Source organism: Apiotrichum porosum (genome assembly GCF_003942205.1).
Source record: "Apiotrichum porosum strain DSM 27194 chromosome Unknown scaffold_1, whole genome shotgun sequence".
NCBI classification, from domain to species: domain Eukaryota; kingdom Fungi; phylum Basidiomycota; class Tremellomycetes; order Trichosporonales; family Trichosporonaceae; genus Apiotrichum; species Apiotrichum porosum.
The window spans coordinates 1,132,551-1,150,739 of NW_021167108.1; the positions used below are offsets into that span (position 1 = coordinate 1,132,551).

The 18,189-nt window shown below is 60.2% G+C and overlaps 9 protein-coding genes across 9 annotated transcripts; 6 read left to right on the forward strand and 3 right to left on the reverse strand.

The window, feature by feature from the left end:
* Positions 1-1,369: 1,369 nt before the first annotated feature.
* On the forward strand, positions 1,370-2,122 carry COX6 (Cytochrome c oxidase subunit 6; the record flags this gene model as incomplete). The annotated part of the gene is made up of 3 exons (XM_028616214.1): positions 1,370-1,454; positions 1,646-1,942; positions 2,088-2,122. 3 exons carry the CDS (start codon positions 1,370-1,372, stop codon positions 2,120-2,122), a joined length of 417 nt encoding a protein of 138 aa, XP_028480071.1.
* An 826-nt stretch (positions 2,123-2,948) lies between these two features.
* Positions 2,949-5,988, forward strand: ALG11 (asparagine-linked glycosylation protein; the record flags this gene model as incomplete). The annotated part of the gene is made up of 9 exons (XM_028616215.1): positions 2,949-3,129; positions 3,173-3,192; positions 3,286-3,463; positions 3,523-4,381; positions 4,420-4,558; positions 4,614-4,776; positions 4,815-5,485; positions 5,524-5,646; positions 5,689-5,988. 9 exons carry the CDS (start codon positions 2,949-2,951, stop codon positions 5,986-5,988), a joined length of 2,634 nt encoding a protein of 877 aa, XP_028480072.1.
* Positions 5,989-6,492: 504 nt separating this feature from the next.
* On the reverse strand, positions 6,493-7,229 carry EHS24_000383 (uncharacterized protein; the record flags this gene model as incomplete). The annotated part of the gene is made up of 2 exons (XM_028616216.1): positions 6,493-6,974; positions 7,169-7,229. The coding sequence occupies 2 exons, from the start codon at positions 7,227-7,229 to the stop codon at positions 6,493-6,495; spliced, it is 543 nt and encodes a 180-aa protein (XP_028480073.1).
* Positions 7,230-7,634: 405 nt separating this feature from the next.
* Positions 7,635-8,009, forward strand: EHS24_000384 (uncharacterized protein; the record flags this gene model as incomplete). Its single annotated transcript, XM_028616217.1, has 1 exon — positions 7,635-8,009. The coding sequence occupies one exon, from the start codon at positions 7,635-7,637 to the stop codon at positions 8,007-8,009; it is 375 nt and encodes a 124-aa protein (XP_028480074.1).
* A 931-nt stretch (positions 8,010-8,940) lies between these two features.
* On the forward strand, positions 8,941-9,582 carry EHS24_000385 (uncharacterized protein; the record flags this gene model as incomplete). The annotated part of the gene is made up of 2 exons (XM_028616218.1): positions 8,941-9,435; positions 9,484-9,582. The coding sequence occupies 2 exons, from the start codon at positions 8,941-8,943 to the stop codon at positions 9,580-9,582; spliced, it is 594 nt and encodes a 197-aa protein (XP_028480075.1).
* A 1,107-nt stretch (positions 9,583-10,689) lies between these two features.
* On the reverse strand, positions 10,690-12,283 carry EHS24_000386 (uncharacterized protein; the record flags this gene model as incomplete). Its single annotated transcript, XM_028616219.1, has 5 exons — positions 10,690-11,540; positions 11,592-11,660; positions 11,698-11,796; positions 11,835-12,049; positions 12,135-12,283. 5 exons carry the CDS (start codon positions 12,281-12,283, stop codon positions 10,690-10,692), a joined length of 1,383 nt encoding a protein of 460 aa, XP_028480076.1.
* Positions 12,284-12,732: 449 nt separating this feature from the next.
* On the forward strand, positions 12,733-13,763 carry EHS24_000387 (uncharacterized protein; the record flags this gene model as incomplete). The annotated part of the gene is made up of 4 exons (XM_028616220.1): positions 12,733-12,768; positions 12,978-13,090; positions 13,289-13,698; positions 13,735-13,763. The coding sequence occupies 4 exons, from the start codon at positions 12,733-12,735 to the stop codon at positions 13,761-13,763; spliced, it is 588 nt and encodes a 195-aa protein (XP_028480077.1).
* A 209-nt stretch (positions 13,764-13,972) lies between these two features.
* On the reverse strand, positions 13,973-15,539 carry BTS1 (geranylgeranyl pyrophosphate synthetase; the record flags this gene model as incomplete). The annotated part of the gene is made up of 8 exons (XM_028616221.1): positions 13,973-14,178; positions 14,238-14,340; positions 14,385-14,463; positions 14,508-14,568; positions 14,607-14,708; positions 14,752-14,942; positions 15,082-15,236; positions 15,477-15,539. 8 exons carry the CDS (start codon positions 15,537-15,539, stop codon positions 13,973-13,975), a joined length of 960 nt encoding a protein of 319 aa, XP_028480078.1.
* A 920-nt stretch (positions 15,540-16,459) lies between these two features.
* Positions 16,460-17,366, forward strand: EHS24_000389 (uncharacterized protein; the record flags this gene model as incomplete). The annotated part of the gene is made up of 2 exons (XM_028616222.1): positions 16,460-16,733; positions 16,780-17,366. 2 exons carry the CDS (start codon positions 16,460-16,462, stop codon positions 17,364-17,366), a joined length of 861 nt encoding a protein of 286 aa, XP_028480079.1.
* Positions 17,367-18,189: the final 823 nt, after the last annotated feature.

Here is an 18,189-nt window from a genome sequence, read left to right on the forward strand (position 1 = left end):
GCGTGCGTCTGCCCCGTTGTGCAATGTCGGTCGGACACGCTAGCCCCAAACGTATCGCCGCCTCAAATACACATTCCGCTCTGGCCCATCGTAGTCTTTTGCAGGGTTCTCATTCGGCAGGTGCACAGGCCACGGTTACCAACCAGTACAACGATACACGGCAATCTCATCCAGCTCATCCAAGTTTGGCCTTGTGAGCCTTGTGGCTCTGCCTCACGCCGCCAGTTTCAGTTTCAGTTCCAGTTCCAGCACCCAGTGCCAAGTGCCTCCGAGCTCCGAGCCATCGACCCTCGTACCCTCGTGTCGACCCTGCGGTTCGCCACCCCCGTCACTCTTAAGCTCCTAAGCTCTGTCCGTCGCACCCTCCACCCTTCTCCACCCCCTACTTCACCCTTCACCTTTCGCCCCTTGCTGACATGCAATGCCCATTGTCGATCCGGTCCCACCCGCGCCGGGGGCACTCATTCCCTCCTCGGGGGGCTGTACCAAGTCAACCTATGGCCCCTCACATACCTGTTATCGCTGCGCACACTGCTGCACGCCTGTACTCCTGTACTCCTGGCTCGTGGCAGCTGTGGCCACAGGACATTCGGGCTCTTGAATGCCCGTGTGCCCTCGCTCGCTGGATCGCTCGCTGGTTTATGGCGCACGTCGCTGTCCAAAAGGCCAAGATCAACGGCCAACGGCAAGGCCGGCAATGGCAAACGGCACTGCTGCGAGGCGTGGCTGACCTGCCGCCCGGACTGTTGGCTGGGTGTGGTGTTTTGCGGGTGCCTTTGTGCGTGGCGGCCATTTTGTGTTGAAACCTATTGTTCCTCCACATCCACACCAGCGTCAGTGACAGCCGCCGGAGCAATGGGGGTGGCCCTATGTCATGGCAGGTCCTGAGGCCATGGTGTTGGTGTACATTGTGCAATGTGCATGTGTGCTTGTTATCCTTGGAGCGAGCGAGGGCCGCTCTCGTCGAGAATGTGACGTATGGTTCTGGAATCGCGTTTGCTCGATGCTGTTGGGCTAACCGGCACAATGAACATGAGAGCAACAGTTCGAGCAGCCACCAGCCAACGGCCCACAGCCACTCGGCGCCAACCCTTTTGAGGGGAAAAAAAAGGTAATCACTTCTAAATCCTATTACAACCACCACGTGGCTCTTTTGTAATGTCCATTAGACTTGGTATTTTCCGGATGCATTTTTTCGCTTTTGTGCTCGAGTTGTGCAGCGAATCGCAGGTCGCTCAATCTGGCTCGTGGGTGAGCGCTCTGCCTCCCGGATGGACCCGCGCTACCAGCGAGTCGTCCTCGTCTTCTCCGTCACCTCTACTCACCACTCATCCCCCCCAACCCCCCCATCCATCTCCACTCCCCCAAAATGGTCCTCTCCCTCGCCCGCGTCGCCCTCCGCGCCACCGCCCGCCCCGCGCTCGCCGCCGCCGTCCGCCCCGCCGCGTTCACTGGTGAGCTCGCCGTGCGAGCGGGCGGGCCAGCAGCCGTGTAGTCCCGAACTTGTGGTCTGCCAACACAACCTTGGCTCTCCGACCCCAAGACCACATATACGATACCACACGGCCCATGGCCCGCCGCTGCCTCTGCCGCACCTCCTCCCCCTTCCCCTCCCGCCATTCTTGTGCTCTCCGCTAACCCCCAGCCGCCCGCTACTCGTCGCACCAGGCCGAGGAGTCGTACGAGCAGTTCAACGAGCGCTACCAGGCCTTCTTCTCGCAGGTCGGTGACCTCTTCGAGCTCCAGCGCGGCCTCAACAACTGCTTCGCCTACGACCTCGTCCCCTCGACCGACGTCGTCGAGGCTGCCCTCCGCGCATCCCGCAAGGTCAACGACTACGCCACCGCCGTCCGCATCCTTGAGGGTGTCAAGGAGAAGGTCGAGAACAAGGGCCAGTATGAGGCTTACCTCACTGAGCTCAAGCCCGTCATTGAGGAGCTTGGTGAGTCGCACACAAGGGCATGCCGGGTTGAGATACCTGTCGCAGCGCATGCGAGAAGAGAGAGTCTCTGTGCCCAGACGGTGTCAACGGCCAACCCCCGCTCGGCGGAATGCCACAAGACATCTCGGCTAACACATGTCTACAGGCATCCAGACCAAGGAGCAGCTCTACAACCTTTAAGAAAAGGAATTTAAAGGGAGTCTAGATGGAAATGTCACGTCGTGGCTGCATGGAAACCAACACAATATACTTTTGACCTCAACGCGCGCAGTGGACGAGCTGTGGTTCCGTGGTGGTTCTGTGGTCTGTGAACTGACAATTCCGTTGAACGCGAGTGGGCTGGGACCCACCCACCCAACTACGGTAGAACTAGGAACGAACGTGCCGTCCACACGGACGTCGATTTGGATCGCCGACGCCAACGGCGCACCTTCGCACTGCCTACAGCAGTGTTGTACTGGGGAAGGGGTTAGGAGGCGGAGATGAGCCTGTTGGAGTTGACGATGGAGGATGGCGGACGGCAGACGGAGCTGCTCGGGGAGTCCCAAGCGGCCAAGCGGCGTTGGGAGCGGCGTCGAAGTGCGGTGTGCCTGGCCTTGGCCTTTGTGCAGGTGACGAACGAGCACCTGCCTGCTGGCACCACCGACGGAGCGCGAGGACGAGGAGTAACAGACGTCGTGCATACGGGGAGATCTACAGCGAGTTCCGAGTCGGAAAGGCTAAGCGTTGTTGTGGGCCGTCTGTCACTCCCACCCATATGAAGTCCCACACGACGTCAGAGCTGTCAGAGATCAGAGACTGGCGGAGCAAAGAAATGAACACTTGGGCGGCCGGCGGAATCAAATCCCACGTGCCGGGTACACGCGTACGCGCGTACCTCCACCTCAGCAGTCTGGCCATGACCAGCAAAAGATAGCGATTCAAGCGATTCAACAACCCCCCCAGCTTCACCTTCATCGTCTCCACCTCACTTGGCCTCCCGGCCGAGCTTTGACAAACCGACACCATGGACCCGGGCGTATTCTTCGCCTACCTCGTGTTTGGGGGCTACTTTGCCCTCATCGCCGCGTGCTTTGTGCTGGTGACGAGCAGCATTGCCGCCCAGAAGCCAGCCGATGCGGTCGTGCAGGGAAGGCCGTTTGTCTTCCTTCGTGTGGCCTTTGGTGCCCTCCTCTGTACATGGTACTGTAAGTGTTTAGGTTAGTGATGGAGCAGTGCTGAACGGTGCAGTCATGTTCCAGTTTATGAAGGTGAGCGTTACCCCTGCAGGCGGTGTCTGCTCGTTCGCCGCGTCGATCACCGCGTTGCCGCTCACAACAATGTCCCACTGACACACCCTCCAGTGGTCGTACATGGCCTACCGCCAAACACACCCCGGTGCGCTCATGGGCGCGTGGCTCAAGAACACGTCCTTGTTTGAGCAGGCGTGGCGCGCAGTCTGTGTCGGCACGGGCAACTGGTGGTGGAGCAGCTGGATCTGCACGTCGGCCGTCTTCTTCGCCGCCGGTATCTGGTATGGCTGTGAGTAGAGCCTGGCAGTTGATGTCGTTGGAGCCATTGACAACTGCTGACTCCCACAGCCATTCGACACGGTATCCGCTACCCGTGGGCGTACATGCTCCTGGGCCAGCTGGTCGCCATCTCGGTCGCCATCGCCCTCTTCCTCACTGCAGTGTACATGCACGAGCCCAGGCCCGTACAGCCCAAGGCCCCCTTTTTGCTGTGGACCCTCCTCCTCGCGGCCATGTACGCCATCTACGCTCTTCCGTCGTACGCGCACACGCCGACATTCATGCCCGTCCTGGGCCTCATCCACGGCGCCGTCATCGTCCCGCTCTTCTTCGTGCCCGTCAAGGCGTTTGGAGCGGCCACTACCGCGCCGTCGTCGTCTTCAGGCGTGGCAGTTGAAGGCAACGCGTTTGCGGGCATGAAGTTCCGCGCCCTCTTTGTCATCCTCGCTGTTGCGAGCGTGTTCGTGCACGTCTCAACCACGTCTCAGGTGCTCAGCTCCATCCCGCGCAACGCCTCGCTCTTCCAGCACCTGTACACCACCATCATCTCGCACCCGGCACAGGGCAGCGTCTCGCTCGACGTCATCTGGGTGGCCGTCACCGCCGCAGTCTTTATGCTCATCAACGGCTCGACGGGCGAAGTGATCCTCAAGGGCTCCCTGGTGGCCGCAGCGTTTGCCGTCGGTCTCGCGCGCTACCTCGGCGTCAACTGGCTCCTCATCGGAAGCCTCGTGCCCATCGTTGGCCTCCTCGGCGTGGCGGGTGTGGCGTTTGCGTTCACCCATGTTCGTAAGCGTAACAGGAAGCGCCGCGAGGCCTTCCTCGGGCGTCTGGGGATCAAGGAGTCGACAGTCATTGCCGGTACCGCCAAGGAGGCGCCGTTCATGGCCCGTCGCCGTATCATTGTCGGGTTCTGGCACCCGTACTGGTGAGCTTAGATACACAAAGTGAAAAGCTAACGAGAAGCAACGCTGGTGGGGGCGGTGAGCGCGTTCTCTGGACTGCCATTCAGTGGCTCCAGCGCGAAGACCCCGACGTCGTGGTCCTGGTCTACTCTGGCGACTACCCGACCGCCTCCAAGGAAGAGATTCTGGGCAAGGTCATGGTGAGTTGACTCTCTCCTTCCACGAGCTAACTCCCAGGACCGCTTCTCGATCGAGCTCTCGCCCAAGACGCTCGAGTTTGTTCCCCTCCCGTCCCGCCACCTCATCTCGGACGGTTACTGGCGCCGCTTCACGCTCCTTGGCCAGTCCTTTGGCAGCCTTGTCCTCGCATGGCAGGGCCTGTGCGGCAAGGATGGCATCTGGGGAGACATTTTCATTGGTGAGCTGCCATAAACGCAGCGTCGCAGCTGACAACAGACTCTATGGGCTACGCCTTTGTCCTCCCCTTTGTCCGCCTCGTGACCGGCAGTGAGACCGCCATCGGCTCGTACACGCACTACCCGACCGTCTCTGCCGACATGGTCAAGCGCGTGCGCGAGCGCAGCGCGGGCGTCGAGAATGGCGGTGTTGCCAACTCGGCATCCAAGACCTGGGCCAAGCTCGTGTACTACCGGATCTTCACCACGGTCTACGCCACCGCCCTCCTGTTCTCCGAGCACATCATGACCAACTCGAGCTGGACGCAGGCGCACATCCAGTCGTTGCTCACCAAGGGCCGGTCGTCGACTCTCGCGTCGCTCCTGCTCATGGACGACGAGACGCAGCGGGTAAACGAGAAGCGCGGCGAGTCGACTCCCGACGACCGGGCGCGGTGCGAGGTCGTCTACCCGCCCTGCGACACGACCGAGCTCACCAAGCTTGGCAACCTCGAGCACCGCGCGCGCGAGCTCGTCAGTCTCGCCCAGTTCCGCCCTGAAAAGGACCACGCAAAGCAGATTCACGCGCTCGCCATCCTGTTCAAGGCGCACCCCGAGTACAAGACTGGTCCGGCCCGTGTGCAGCTCACGCTCATGGGCGGGTCGCGTGGACCAAGCGACGAGGCGCGTCTGGACGAGTTGAGAAAGCTGGCCGTGGAGCTCAACGTCGAGGTGGGTTGCCAACATCTTGGCTGTAGCTAACCCATCAGGACAACACCACCTTCCTCGTCAACGAGCCGTACCCCACCATTGTGTCCAAGCTGGGCCAGGCGTCGATCGGCCTCAACACCATGCAGGACGAGCACTTTGGCATCAACGTCGTCGAGTTTATGGTCAGTTTCGAGGTCGTTCATTCTGTGTAACTGACCCCGCAGGCTGCCGGTCTCATCCCCATTGTCCACGCCTCGGCCGGCCCGCTCATGGACATTGTCGTGCCCTGGAAGAACCAGAAGACGGGCTTCCACGCGACCGACGCCGAGTCGTTCGCCGTGGCCATCCACGAGGCCCTGTCTCTGCCCCCCGCGCAGCAGCTGGCGATGCGCAAGGCCGCGCGCGCCCTCGCTGCGGACAAGTTTAGCGAGGCGGCGTTTGAGAATGCGTTCCAGAACGGGTGGATGCGCCTCGTGCATCGCGCCGAGGAGCGGCTGGGCGCGGCGCAGGAGGACGAGCAGTAGCAGTAGAATGATGAGGCGGAGGAGGGGGGGAGGGGAGGAAATGGTTGACAATACACATACGCGTTGTGCCAGAACGATTTTAGCATAGACTGCCACGACGTATACCTTGCACGCTAGTTTGCACTTGCACACTTCTGAGGCTTCCAGCGTGACCGACCCTTCGGGAAGACGCGTAGGTACACACACAGTGGCGTCTGTCCACACGTCTCGAACATCAACACCGCGACAATGGCAGAAATGGGGCCATCCCCGCCACCCACATATTCGCGCAGCAAACGCGCACACCCAATATAGCCAGCTGTGCTGACACGCCCTTGCCATGTCGCTGCGCACCACCCACGCACCGCACCGAGCTCACAGTCACTGCTTTCCCCTTCTCTGTGTCTCACTAATACAGTGTCCATGCATGTCACATACCCAACTGGGGTCGTCATCGTTCTCGTCCGAGCCCTGTGCGGCGGGGTGGGTGGGGGTGGGGGTGTGGGGGTATAAAATATGTCGTGTCTAGGTACTGGTGACTGCCAGGGCGCCCGTGAGGGTGATGGCCCACTCCATGGTGGGGTTGGGCGTCTGCGTGAGCGTGGCCGTGACGGTCGCGTCGGGCAGGTCGTCCGGGTTGGCCGTGTAGTTGTCTGGAGCGGTAGCGACGATGGAGAACATTTCCGACGTGGTGTATACCTGGCCGTGGACTTTTTCCACAAAGGCCAGCACGAACCCGTCGCCGGTGGGCACGGTGCCGTCGAGGTCGACCTCGATCTCGCCGCCATAGTTCTTGTATCCGGTCGTGAGGCGCGTGTTGGGCACGCGGTACGCGATGGGGATGGAGCCGGTCATGATGGACAGGTCGTAGTTGACGAGCTCAATGTCGAACGCGTCCACGCCCGTGTCGGACGCGCACCGCCACGCGAGCAAGTTCTTCTGGCCCAGCACCCATGGTTCAGAAGACGACGGGGTCAGGATTGGCCAGTAACTTGTTGTTGATGACGCTGGGAGGTGTGTTAGTTGGGGGGCAGGCGGAAGCCGAGGTGGTAGCAGCAGCGAGTGAATGAACCGGTGTGGACAGAGCGGGAGGCCAGCGACAGCTGTGTCGTGTGCCCCACGACATCGCCAAGCGCCAGACCAACTCTCCATATGCCTCACAAGCCCACAGCTACGCCTCCTCAGGCGGCGTGATACGCACCAGAGGCAACGGGGACGAACATGGCGCCAACACAGGCGACGAGGTATCGGAGTGCAACCATGGTGGTCACGAGATGCTTGCGGGGGGGATCACGGTCCCGAGGGGGTGGAAGACACGGGGGAGGTCGAAAGTCCGTAAAGGGGGGGACGGGTGGGTAGAGGTGGGTGTGGATATTTTGTTGTGGGTGTGGTGGTGAGTTGGTATCGCAGATGGAGTGAGTGTGCAGATGAACACACAGCAGCAAAGACCTTTGGGTGTGGACACGGGGTGCTCGGTGTTTAAAGTGGGTGGGCCAAACACGTTGCCACCGTGGCTGTCGCCCAGGTTGGTGCATTCCAGCGCAGTGGGACCGTCCACTCGGACGCGCACCACGGGGGCGAGGGACGCGTTCACGGCGGACAGCTGTCGCCGCGTATCTCGGCGTCATGCACTGCGAACTGCGCGCACAATCTTCCACGCAGTCACGATGCCCGCAGCCCTCAAGTCCATCTGCCCCGTCTTCTCCACGCTCGACGTCGCCGCTCTTCTGGACCACTACAGGACACTCGGCTTCACGACCTCGTGCCACTCGGACCCGTCCACTCTCCCTGGCCAGGTCGAGTACGGCTTTGCCGAGCGCGACGGCATTGTCATTCACATTGCGCTCAACCCCGAGCACGACCCAGCCACGACAGCAGGCTGCTGCTTTGTGCATGTCAGCGATGCGGACGCCCTTGCTGCCGAATGGAGAGCCACAGCAGGACGTAATGTCGAGCCGGTGAACACGACATACAACATGCGCGAGGGGGGACATGTGGATCCCGATGGCAACCTGATCCGATACGGTTCAAGGACAACGTAGACACTGCATACTGCTGCTATCTTTGCGGTGCAGTAGCATGATCCCTGGCTGGCGGCCCTCGGACGTCGGTCCTTACAGCTGTACAAGCCCGTAACTTGCGTCTCCCTCGCCGTGCGCTGCGCAGGGCCTGACAGCGACCGGGGGCCGGCGGTGATGTGGCAGAGGCGTAGCCAAAGACAAAGCTCTGGCATTGTGTGGGTTTGAGCATGCTCTCTGATCTCTGAGTATGATTGCGCTCCTTGAATTCCTTCCTCTGCGGTGAGCATGCACGCGATGATGTTGTATCGCCTCCAGGGATGAGAGATGGACCACCTGAGAGGTTTCCCTACACGAGGGGACCCTTCCTCAAACGACCAGGTCTCAGTTGCTCTCTGGATCTCGTAATGTCCCGTATCTCGCTTGCAGGCGGTCTTTTGAGACCTTGTGTCCTGCAAAGCAATGCAGCAGCGTTCGGGCCGAAAGCAATGCAAGTGTGCTCACGTCGACGTGCTTTGCGAGAGTTTACACGAGAACGCGAACGGGGTCCGCCCAGGGGTTTTTGGTGGTGTGCCTCGGAAGGTGACTTGTTTTGCTGTGGGATTTCCTTGATTGAATCAGACTATACACGAGAAACCACACATGGGCCGTCGAGCAGTGCCTGCAGCTGCCGCCAAAGTGCGCGTGTATTGTTTTTCTCTGCCTGCATAGCCCGCCGCCGGCACCTGAAGCAACGCAAACGCAACGGGGGGCTTGGCGCCGGCCATTTGAGGAGTCCCAAGAAGGTCCCTTTTGGGGTCCTGGAGAGCTCTGGACGGGGTTGCTTACCGAACTGGAGTGCATCGCCTGCAGCTATCTCGCGACTTGACTTTTGTCTTTCCTTCTTCTTCTTCATCTTCATCACACTCTCTTCACAACCAAACACAAACACCCCACCCACCCACACTCACTCACAATGCTCTACGCTACCGCCGCCCTCCTCCTCGCCACCGCCGCCCAGGCCATCTCGATCACCTCGCCCACCAACGAGACCACGGTCACTGCTGGCGTCGCCATCGACATCACCTGGTCGTCCGTCTCGACCGACCCCTCGTCGTTTGAGATTGTCCTCCAGACTCCTTCCACCTCGAGCATCTCGACCACCACCATCACCGACGACGTCGAGACCTCGGCCGGCTCGTACTCGTACACCCCCTCGTCGGACCTCGAGGGCGAGAACTACCGCATCAACTTCCTCAACTCGACCACCTCGGCCATCCTTGCCCAGTCGGACTACTTCACCATTGAGGCTGGCTCCGCCACTGCCTCGTCGTCGTCCACCAGCGGTTCGTCGACCTCCAGCGGCGCCTCGACCTCCACTGGTGCGTCGACCACCGCCAGCGGCACCTCGGCTGCCACCACCTCGGTCGTTGCCTCCGGCACCAGCTCCAACTCGTCGTCTACCGACTCTGTACGTTGACAACTCTCCTCGTGTTCCATAAGCTGACCCCTCCCGCAGGCCGCTGCCAGCTCGAGCTCCACTGCCAAGTCGGGTGCCATCAAGGTCGCCCCCTCGCTCGCCCTTGTCGCCGGCGCCATCGCCGCCTACGTCCTCTAAGCAGCTTGTCTGAGCTGTTGAGACACCTCCTGGATAACATAGACAGTACCACCGTGCTTCCTCCTTCCTTCCCCCAACGGACACACTCTTTCTCTATCCACCCACCCTTTCTTCTTCCCTAGTAGATGAACCCACCCCACCGGACTATGATGTACATACGCAACGCTGCATTCTCCCCCTCCTCCCTTGAAAGCAACCCCGCGCTCTAGCCTCTCGCACAGACATCGGACACCTGCGCCGCAGGGATGGGCTCCAGGCCTCCAGGCCTCTAGGGTACGGCGTGCGCATAGCGGTGCTTTGTGCGATCGATGCGCGCATGCGTGAACCCCCCCCATGCTCTCTCATGTGCGTTTCTCGTTTCTCCTCTGCACCGTGCGCGAACACTGCGCGTACAGCATAGCCATGCAGCAGTCAGCCAGCACCGCGCACTGCGTCTCAAAAATCTTGGGGTGTGCATGGGTCGACCACCCGGCGCGGTCGCGTCGTCCGCGTCCAAATAGACGACGCGTGCCGTCCGGATTTTTCAAAGCACGCGCGTTGACGCCAACTGCGCGGGCCGAGACTTGATGGGCTCCTCTGCACCTAGAATTGTTTTGGTGTCATTCGTTCTCACGCCGTGTTTTTTCCTTTTTTTTTTTTTGTTTGCCTCGGCTTCAGCCTGCACAAAGTGCCAGACGCGTCTGATGGTGTGACTGCGCTCGGTCGCGACTGGTGTGCTGCACTGTTTACTGTTTGCCAAGTGACTGCATCGGGGCACACCGACGCGCCCAGCTCATTAACATCCACTATCAACAACTAGCGGTCTATGTGTGGGGGCTGTAAAAGTGCCTCGCGCCTCCCCTGAAACAACTACCGCTCGCTCTCGCTCGGTACTGCTGACGACAGTCGCCAGGGATGAGGGGAAGTGGGCTGTGCGAGTGTTGCGTGCGGAGGTGGGGGGGCCGTGTTGTCGGTGTTGAACGGGAGGTGTCCGCGCGCGCACTCGAGGCTCGAGGGTTGCGTGGTCGTGTGGGTGGCTCGCCATAGCCAGCGTGGGAAGCTCTCGCGGGTACTCGACGCTTGGGGGTTTTGGTTTGCGCCCACGCCCGAGTATACGTTGTCGGTCGACTACATGTCGATACGCGCCTCGCTCGCGGTCGGCGCGGTCCCGCGACCGCGACTACGGCCCCCGCTTCCGCCGCCAGAACCGCCTCCAGCTGCGGCCTTGCCACTGCCGTCCGCACCGTCGGCCTTGTCGCCGCCCTTGTTGCCGCGGCCACGCCCACGCCCACGGCCCCCGCCGCCACCGCGCTTGCTGTCGGCATTGGCCTCGTCCGCCGGCGCACTTGACGGGCCGGCCTTGGACTCGTTGTCGGCCCCGCCCTTGCTGCCCTTTTGTTGCTGGCCCTTGCCGGCCTTGTCCGCCTTGTCCTTGTCCTTGCCGCCACCGCCACCGTCTTTGGCGCCAGCCGAGGGCTCCTTGCCACCGTCGTCGTGCTTGTCGTTCTTGTCCTTCTTCTTCCTGTGCTGGCGGGTACGTTTCTTCTCGCCGTCACCGTCCTTGTCCTTGTCGCCCTTGTCGCCCTTGTCGCCCTTGCCGCCGTGCTTGCCGTCCCTGCTCGTCTCGCGACTGGCCGAGGCGGCAGCAACGTCGTCTGCAGACGCGACATAGACCTCGCGGCCTTTACCGGCGACCATGACAAGCCCGCCACCCTGGTCCTTGGGTGCGCGCTTTGAAGCGGCATCGGAAATGGCAGCGAGGGCCGCCGCCTTGCCGCCGTCGCCCTTGTCCTTGTCCTTTTTGTCCTTTTTGCCACTGCCCTTTTCCTTCTTGTTGTCGCCGTCCTTGTCCTTGTGCTTGTCCTTTTCCTTTTCCTTGTCCTTGTCCTTGTGCTTCTTGTCCTTTTTGGCCTTGGACTTGCTCGCTTGCTCGCGCAGTGCATCCAAGAGCGGTGTGGACGTTGGCTGAGGTGCGGGGTCTGGGACATTGTCAGCTTTGGAACCAACCATTCTGGACAGCCGTAACTGACTGCTTGTTTCGAGGACAGGCTTGGGTTCGGTCACTTGCAGGCTCGCGAGGAAGGAGACGTAGTCCGGGTCTGCTTGTCAGCTACGGCGGGGAATGAGCAAGCTCACCGTCATCAATGGTCCCCTGGCGTTGGTCGTTCTTGACCTTGGACTTGTACGGCGTCTTTTCCAAGGGCGCATACTCGACCACGGACTGGTACTCGACGCCTGGGAGTGAGCTGAGAAACTAAGCCGGAGTAGCTCACCAGCCTTGTTGCGGAAAACATGCCCGTCAAAGCCAGTGTGGAAGGCAACGAGGGCGTCCATGTCCGTCATGAGCACATAGGCGCGGGAATGGATCGGGTGGGCGCCGTAGCTGTGTGTCAGTTGGTGTGACTGTACAAGAACGATGGGTCGGGTAAGGACGACGGTCACAGGAAGACGAAAGCAGATACCTTGGAGAGCAGCCAACAGCTCCTGCCTTCCTAAGCAAAGCCCAGTCCTGGACATGGCCTGTGTCTCCCCAGAGCCCGCTCGTCTAATCCTAGACGCTTCGTCACACTCACTTATCCCCCACGCGGCCGGGGACGTATCGCCGCCAATTACTCTTGCCGTCAACATAGGGCGCGACGACGTTCCAGAACACGTCGGCCGGGAGCGTCGGCGGCAGACGGCGGACGACGAGCTTGAGCCTAGGTGCGGGTGTCTTGGACATGGTGGTGCAGGATATCCGTTCGTGGTATTAGACAATGCCGAGGTATAGTTGGAGAGGGGTGGGAGGGAATGCGTGCTGCCGGACAACTGGGAGGAAGCGTCTTTGTGATTCACGCTGCTGCTTTGAAGGTGCGAGCGTACTGGCGGCGAGGCGAGAGGAGAGAGCAATGCAATGCAATGCCCAGTCACAATCGCGGGGATACGGGGCTGTAGATGGGCCTCAGTTGATGAGGCCAGCCGCGTCGCCGTGCGGTGTTGAAGGACGGTGGATTAATGAGTGGTCGGTGGAGGGAGGGTTGTGTGGTTTGGAGGCCGGAGGAGGAAACTGGAGACGCCGGACCGAGCGAGCCATTGAAACCGAATATGACGACGGCGGTCCCGGATTGTTGTTCCTCTCTTTCGGATACACACTCGTACACTCACCACCCCACCACTGGTACCTCAGACGCCATGTCGACAACACTTCAGAACGTCTATTACGAGCGGGTAGGTGTTGTCCACGGTGGTTCGGAGGAGCATGCAGCTCGAGGGCATGCACGCTAGGTGGGCTACATTGTTCTCCTGGCTGGTGGTGTTGGGTCCCGAAGGCTGGCCTTGCCTCGAACCTCGCCTCGCGATACCACGCAGATACCAATGCACAGCTAGCTCAGCCATAATGGCGCCCATTTTTTTTGCACTCGTGCTAACGGACACAGAAAGTCGGCACCGCCAGGCCCTGCTACGTCTGTCGCCGCCCAACCCAGACTGTGCTCGCGACTCTCAAGTCCGAGGACTTTGTGTACACCTGTGACAGCCATCTCAGTGACCCGTGCGTACAGGACGAGCTGCTACAATCCTGCCATATCAATGCTAGCAGGTATTGGCAAGTGCAAGACACCACGGTGCTGACTCTATCCCTCTGTGTGTCCCTGTGTGGGCTTCCCTTCTCATCTTCCTTCTTCAAACTGGGCGGCCAACATACAGAGGATTGTGAGTTTGAACGGCAGCAGACACCCACTGACCCCAGCGCAACCCTCATTGCCCCCACTGGACCGAGTGCCGACGACATCCGCAAAGTGATCGCCGACTACTCTGCCCGCGAGACCCGCCGTACAGCCCTCAAGGACGAGGCCGAGAAGAACAAGGACGAGGACAAGGACAAGAAGCCAGAGGAGAAGAAGGGGCTGGTGGGAGGGCTCATCTCGAGCGTGTCGAGCAGTATCTCCAGCTTGGCCATGGGCGACACCGAGGAGAAGAAGGACAGCAAGCCGTCATCCCCGGCCCCGGCGTCTCCCGGTTCGCCCACCACCACTGGCATCCCCTCCGTGCCCGCACAGACGCACAAAAAGTACACTCTTCACAGGACGTTCTTTGAGAACCGCCGTGCCGAGCTGAGGAGGCGTGAACAGACCGCGAGGGCCAAGGAGGTCTCCAAGGGTGAGTTGCGATATCATATAGCTGCTCAACTCGCAGATATGCCCCAAGTGCCGCGCGGCTTTTAGACTGTGCTCGCGACAGAAGAGACCAACGTCGCCCGTTAAGAACGCAATGGCCACCTCCACGATGCTCATGTGGCCTGACGGTGGGTCCGCTTTCCGGTTGGATCTAACCCATCAGACGGCCACTTGGAGAAATGTGGACATGTGCATCCGTGCTCTAGTTGTACAATATTATTTACACTCTGTAGACCAGCACCCACCGCCTATGAGCCCTACTTCTTCTCCTCTACAACCTTGAGGCGGGCAACGATAGCCTCGAGGGGCTTGTTACCGCCCAACTCCTTGATCTCGTCCTCGATCTGGGCATAGAGCGTGTCCATGACACCGCGCGTGTACTCGAATGACTTTGTGTGGTTGGCGAGGTACTCGACAATATGCTTCTTGAGGGCAAACGACGTGGTGCGCTTCTGGAGGACATCTGTGATGGTGGTCAGATAACCGCTCATCTGTTCTTATCTGCAAGTAGCATTCACTCACTGAGAATCTGGCGGTTGGACGTGTCTGCCCTCACACCGTGCACGACGGGAAAGCTAAACTTGCCCTCGGTGAGGTCCTCACAGAAGCCCTTGTTGTCCTCGTACTGGTCGTCAGCTAAGAAGATACGATACGCCTGGCGTAGCTTACCTCGCCAGACTGGAGGTTCATGTAGTCGTCGCGTATTTGGAAGTAGATGGAAATGAGGTTGGCGAGGGGCACATAGTCGCTGCCATGTCAGTAGTGCTCCGGGCGTCGCGTCTCAACACTCACACCGTAGACTCAGACTTGGTCATCATGAGCTTGACAGCGATGCGGAACAGACCACCGGTTTCTGGGAGTTAGCCCAGCGCTCCAATACAACCAACTCACTGCCCATCGTCATCTGGACATACTCCTCCTCCGTGGGGCAGGTGAGGCTGTCACGCCAGTAGAGGTCCATACCCTGTCCGCGATGGAGGTTGAGCAGTTCGTCTGTTTGTGAGCTGACGACCAAACCGAGCGAGACAAAGCTCACCATTCACCATCGCCACCATGTCTCCAGCCTTGCCCTTTCCCTTGCCATCCAAGGGACGGAGCTTGAGGAGCTCGTCAAAGGCGAGGAAGTAGACGTAGTTGGCCGTGTTGATGGTCTGGGGCACACCGTACACCTGGTGCGCGACAGGCACACCGCGGCGGAGGTCCGAATTGTCCTCGACATCATCCATGCTGTTGCAGTATTAGCCCTGATCAGCGTGGGAGTGAGTCAGAGGACAGATTGGCAGCTCAGAGCTGCCTTGCTTTCCTCCGCGCGTCGCTTCCTCGAGTTGGACGGAGAACATGTTCCTAGAACGAACTTCCAACTCACAGCAAGCTGGCATTGTGTAGCATGCGCACAATGTTGCGGATCACATCAAGGTCCTCCTCGGGAACGTTGAGCCAGGCATTGAATGCGTCAATGAGGTGCGACCGGACCTCCTTGCCCGGGACCGAGCACAGGTACGTGAACGGCTCGAGGATGACCTGTTTGTGTCAGCTACGCGACGTGATTGCGGTCAACAGCTGAAGAGTGGCAGGTGACGCCTATGTGGACTGCACCACATGACAACGGCCAAGCCCGAACTCGTTTTGCTTAGGATGTGGCCGACCAACGTCCGCGCCGGGCCGCGGGCGTCTTCCAAGTCTTCCTCAACGTCACGAGACCCAAACCGTCCTTGTGTGGTAGGTAGCACATGGCGCCACTGAAGAAGACCAACAACGCACCTCTTCCTGTTTGGCTGTCCAAGACGCCTGCTTGAAAGTATCGCGCAAGTTTGTATAGTCCATTGCGGGTGAGAGGGTGGCGAACAATCCAAAGTCAAAGACGTGGCCGCTGGCACAGCAAGTACGTCACTCGACCGCGTCGTTTCCAGTCGCGCGAGCGGGCACCGGCCAACCTCCGTTCAACGACCCAACCATCGAGATCGACAACAACAGGCACACATGTCACTTGGCGCGCCTAACTGAACATTACAAATAAACCAAGAAATACAAACAGCGGGCGGTTTCTAAATCATTCCGATTCGAATGCCAAATACATTAGACCCGGGTAGACACGGCGCGTTCTGTCCCGACTGTGGCGGATCGGCGTTCGCCGAGAGGGATGTTGCGTCCGCGTCCGGATGCCGGCGGCGCGGTCTCTCTGCTCACGTGGAAGGCAAGAAAGGCTTAACGGCTTATCAGCTGCTTTTTGATGGCGCAAACAGGCAATTATTTGAGAATAGCAAAAGGGGTGTGAAGCAGGACAATTGAGCCTGTGGTGTCGGACTTGTCCGTCTCCGGGGCCTCCGTGGCAAAGCTGGCGTCATTTGGCAAACCGAGCAGAACGACGACCGAGTGTCGGACGGGCTGGGCGGGGGCGACGATATTATTGATCCGGCCATGAAGAGGTAGCCGTTTCCCCTCCACGGCCCAACCCCGTTCTTTCCCTCGCCACTTCCATTCCATCTCGACGTCTCTTTCTCTCAGTCGACCCATCCCAACCTCTCATCCACTCTATCGATCCATCTCTCCTAGCAAGCAGGCCCCTTGGCAACATCAGCAACTCGTTGGCACAGCACAGCGACAACCACAACCCCGCTTCCCCGCTTTTTTGCCGCCCGAGTGGCCTCCAAACACTACACGGAACTGTCCGGTCCAAGCTTGGCAGCCCGGGGCGCTGTCGTTTTTTATCGCCCCGCCATCAACAGCCCTCTCCCCATCAGCGCATGTTCCCCCTCTTCACCACGCCACTTACCGGAGACATGACCGGTAGCGGCAGCGCGTTCACGTCGTGCTCCTGTGCTCATGGTGAAGGCCTTCGCGGTGTCACCCCGCAGCCCCGCAAGCCTGCTGTATCCCTCTTCCCGATTATTCCACCACCACCGCCGCCTCCACAACAGCCACGCGCCTCGCAATCAACACTGTTGTCGGCGATAGCTGGTGCATCAACCTCCATCAACCCGCCGGTACGCGTCAAGACATGCAGCGAATGGGCTAATGGTGAGTTTCGGGACCTTTGAGGGCGATCACCGGTAGCTGATGTAAGACGTCGCCGCCGCTCGAGGAGATCGCGGTGATCCCACCCACCACCACACTCAGCTGGCTGCCCCGAATCACACCAGGGAGCCAGCTTCGTCAGCACCTACGTCGGTCTCCGCAGCAAAGAGCTCGGGAACTTACCCGCCGACATCGCCAGCTAAATGGTATGAGGACGCCGCAGCCGACGCGCGCGTTCAACTGCCATCCATCCCGACCGCCGCGACAGAAGACTCTCCGCCGCCGGCGACACCCGCATCCAATCCCGAATTGAAGCGTGCACTCGAGTACGACGACGACGACCACTTTGGCGACGTCGAGCCGCAGCCAAAGCGCCGCTCGGCACCAGCATCCCCCGTTGGCAAACTTGTACGCGTCCTCTCGCGCACGAGCCCAAACCCCCCGCACGCAGGCGTGCCGACATCGAGCCTCACGAGCCCCCAGGAGGAAGCGCGCCGCCACAGGACCACCGCTCCTGCGCCACGGTCTCGTGGGTCCACCAAGAGCCCCGCCGCTTCCCACTACACCAACCTCGCGCCGCTCTCTAGCCTTCCACGCAACCACCAGTTCCATACCACCAGCACCGACAAACCATAGCAACAGCCACATCGACCACACCAACCACACCAGTAACGACCACTAGCATGACGAGGACAGAAGGGGAAAGAAGCAGCAGTCACAGGCGCAATTGAGACCATTATCCAGACTGGGGCGAGAGCTACAGTAGAGCCGTAATGCTATCTCCTTTTGCGTCCAACTCTCTGCCGTCCATGTCTCGCCATTGCGACCTCCACAGATCCACAGACTGACCCACAGGTGCTCTACATCACACATACACACTCCATGCGCTCATAAACCCAGTGTGGGCTGAATCTGCTACCACCTCCTATCGCGCAAACGGCTATGCCAAGAGCCGCCGGCATGGCACGAAAAACCGTTTTGCTGCGATTACGACGCTGCATATTCGAGTTCCGCCCGACCCGACCAACGCCGTGTTGTAAACCCAAAGATAAATGGCAAATCTGGCCAGATGCGGGCTGGGCCCATTGCTCGGTTGCGGGGGGGGGGGGGGGGGGGGGGGGGGGGGTGGCAATCGAGATCTGGGTCTCCTCGCCGCCACCCGCACCGCGTATGAATGCAGCGCCACAAAGTGGTGCTTTTTCGTATTATCGACGATATCGAAGATAGCTGTTGCGGAATTCTCACGCATAGTGTTTGTGGCCATGTGACAGTTTGCCGGACGCCAGTCTCACGAGACCTCACGAGACCTCACGAGGCCGTCTCGCTCTTGACCTCTTGCCGCAAGCGGTCAAGCGACGCACGCGCCCGGAGACGTGGAGTTTCGTTTTGCGTGTTCGGTGAGGCCCACCGACATCGCCATGTCCAGGTCATTGTTGACGTTCGGAGGAGGCCGAGAAAA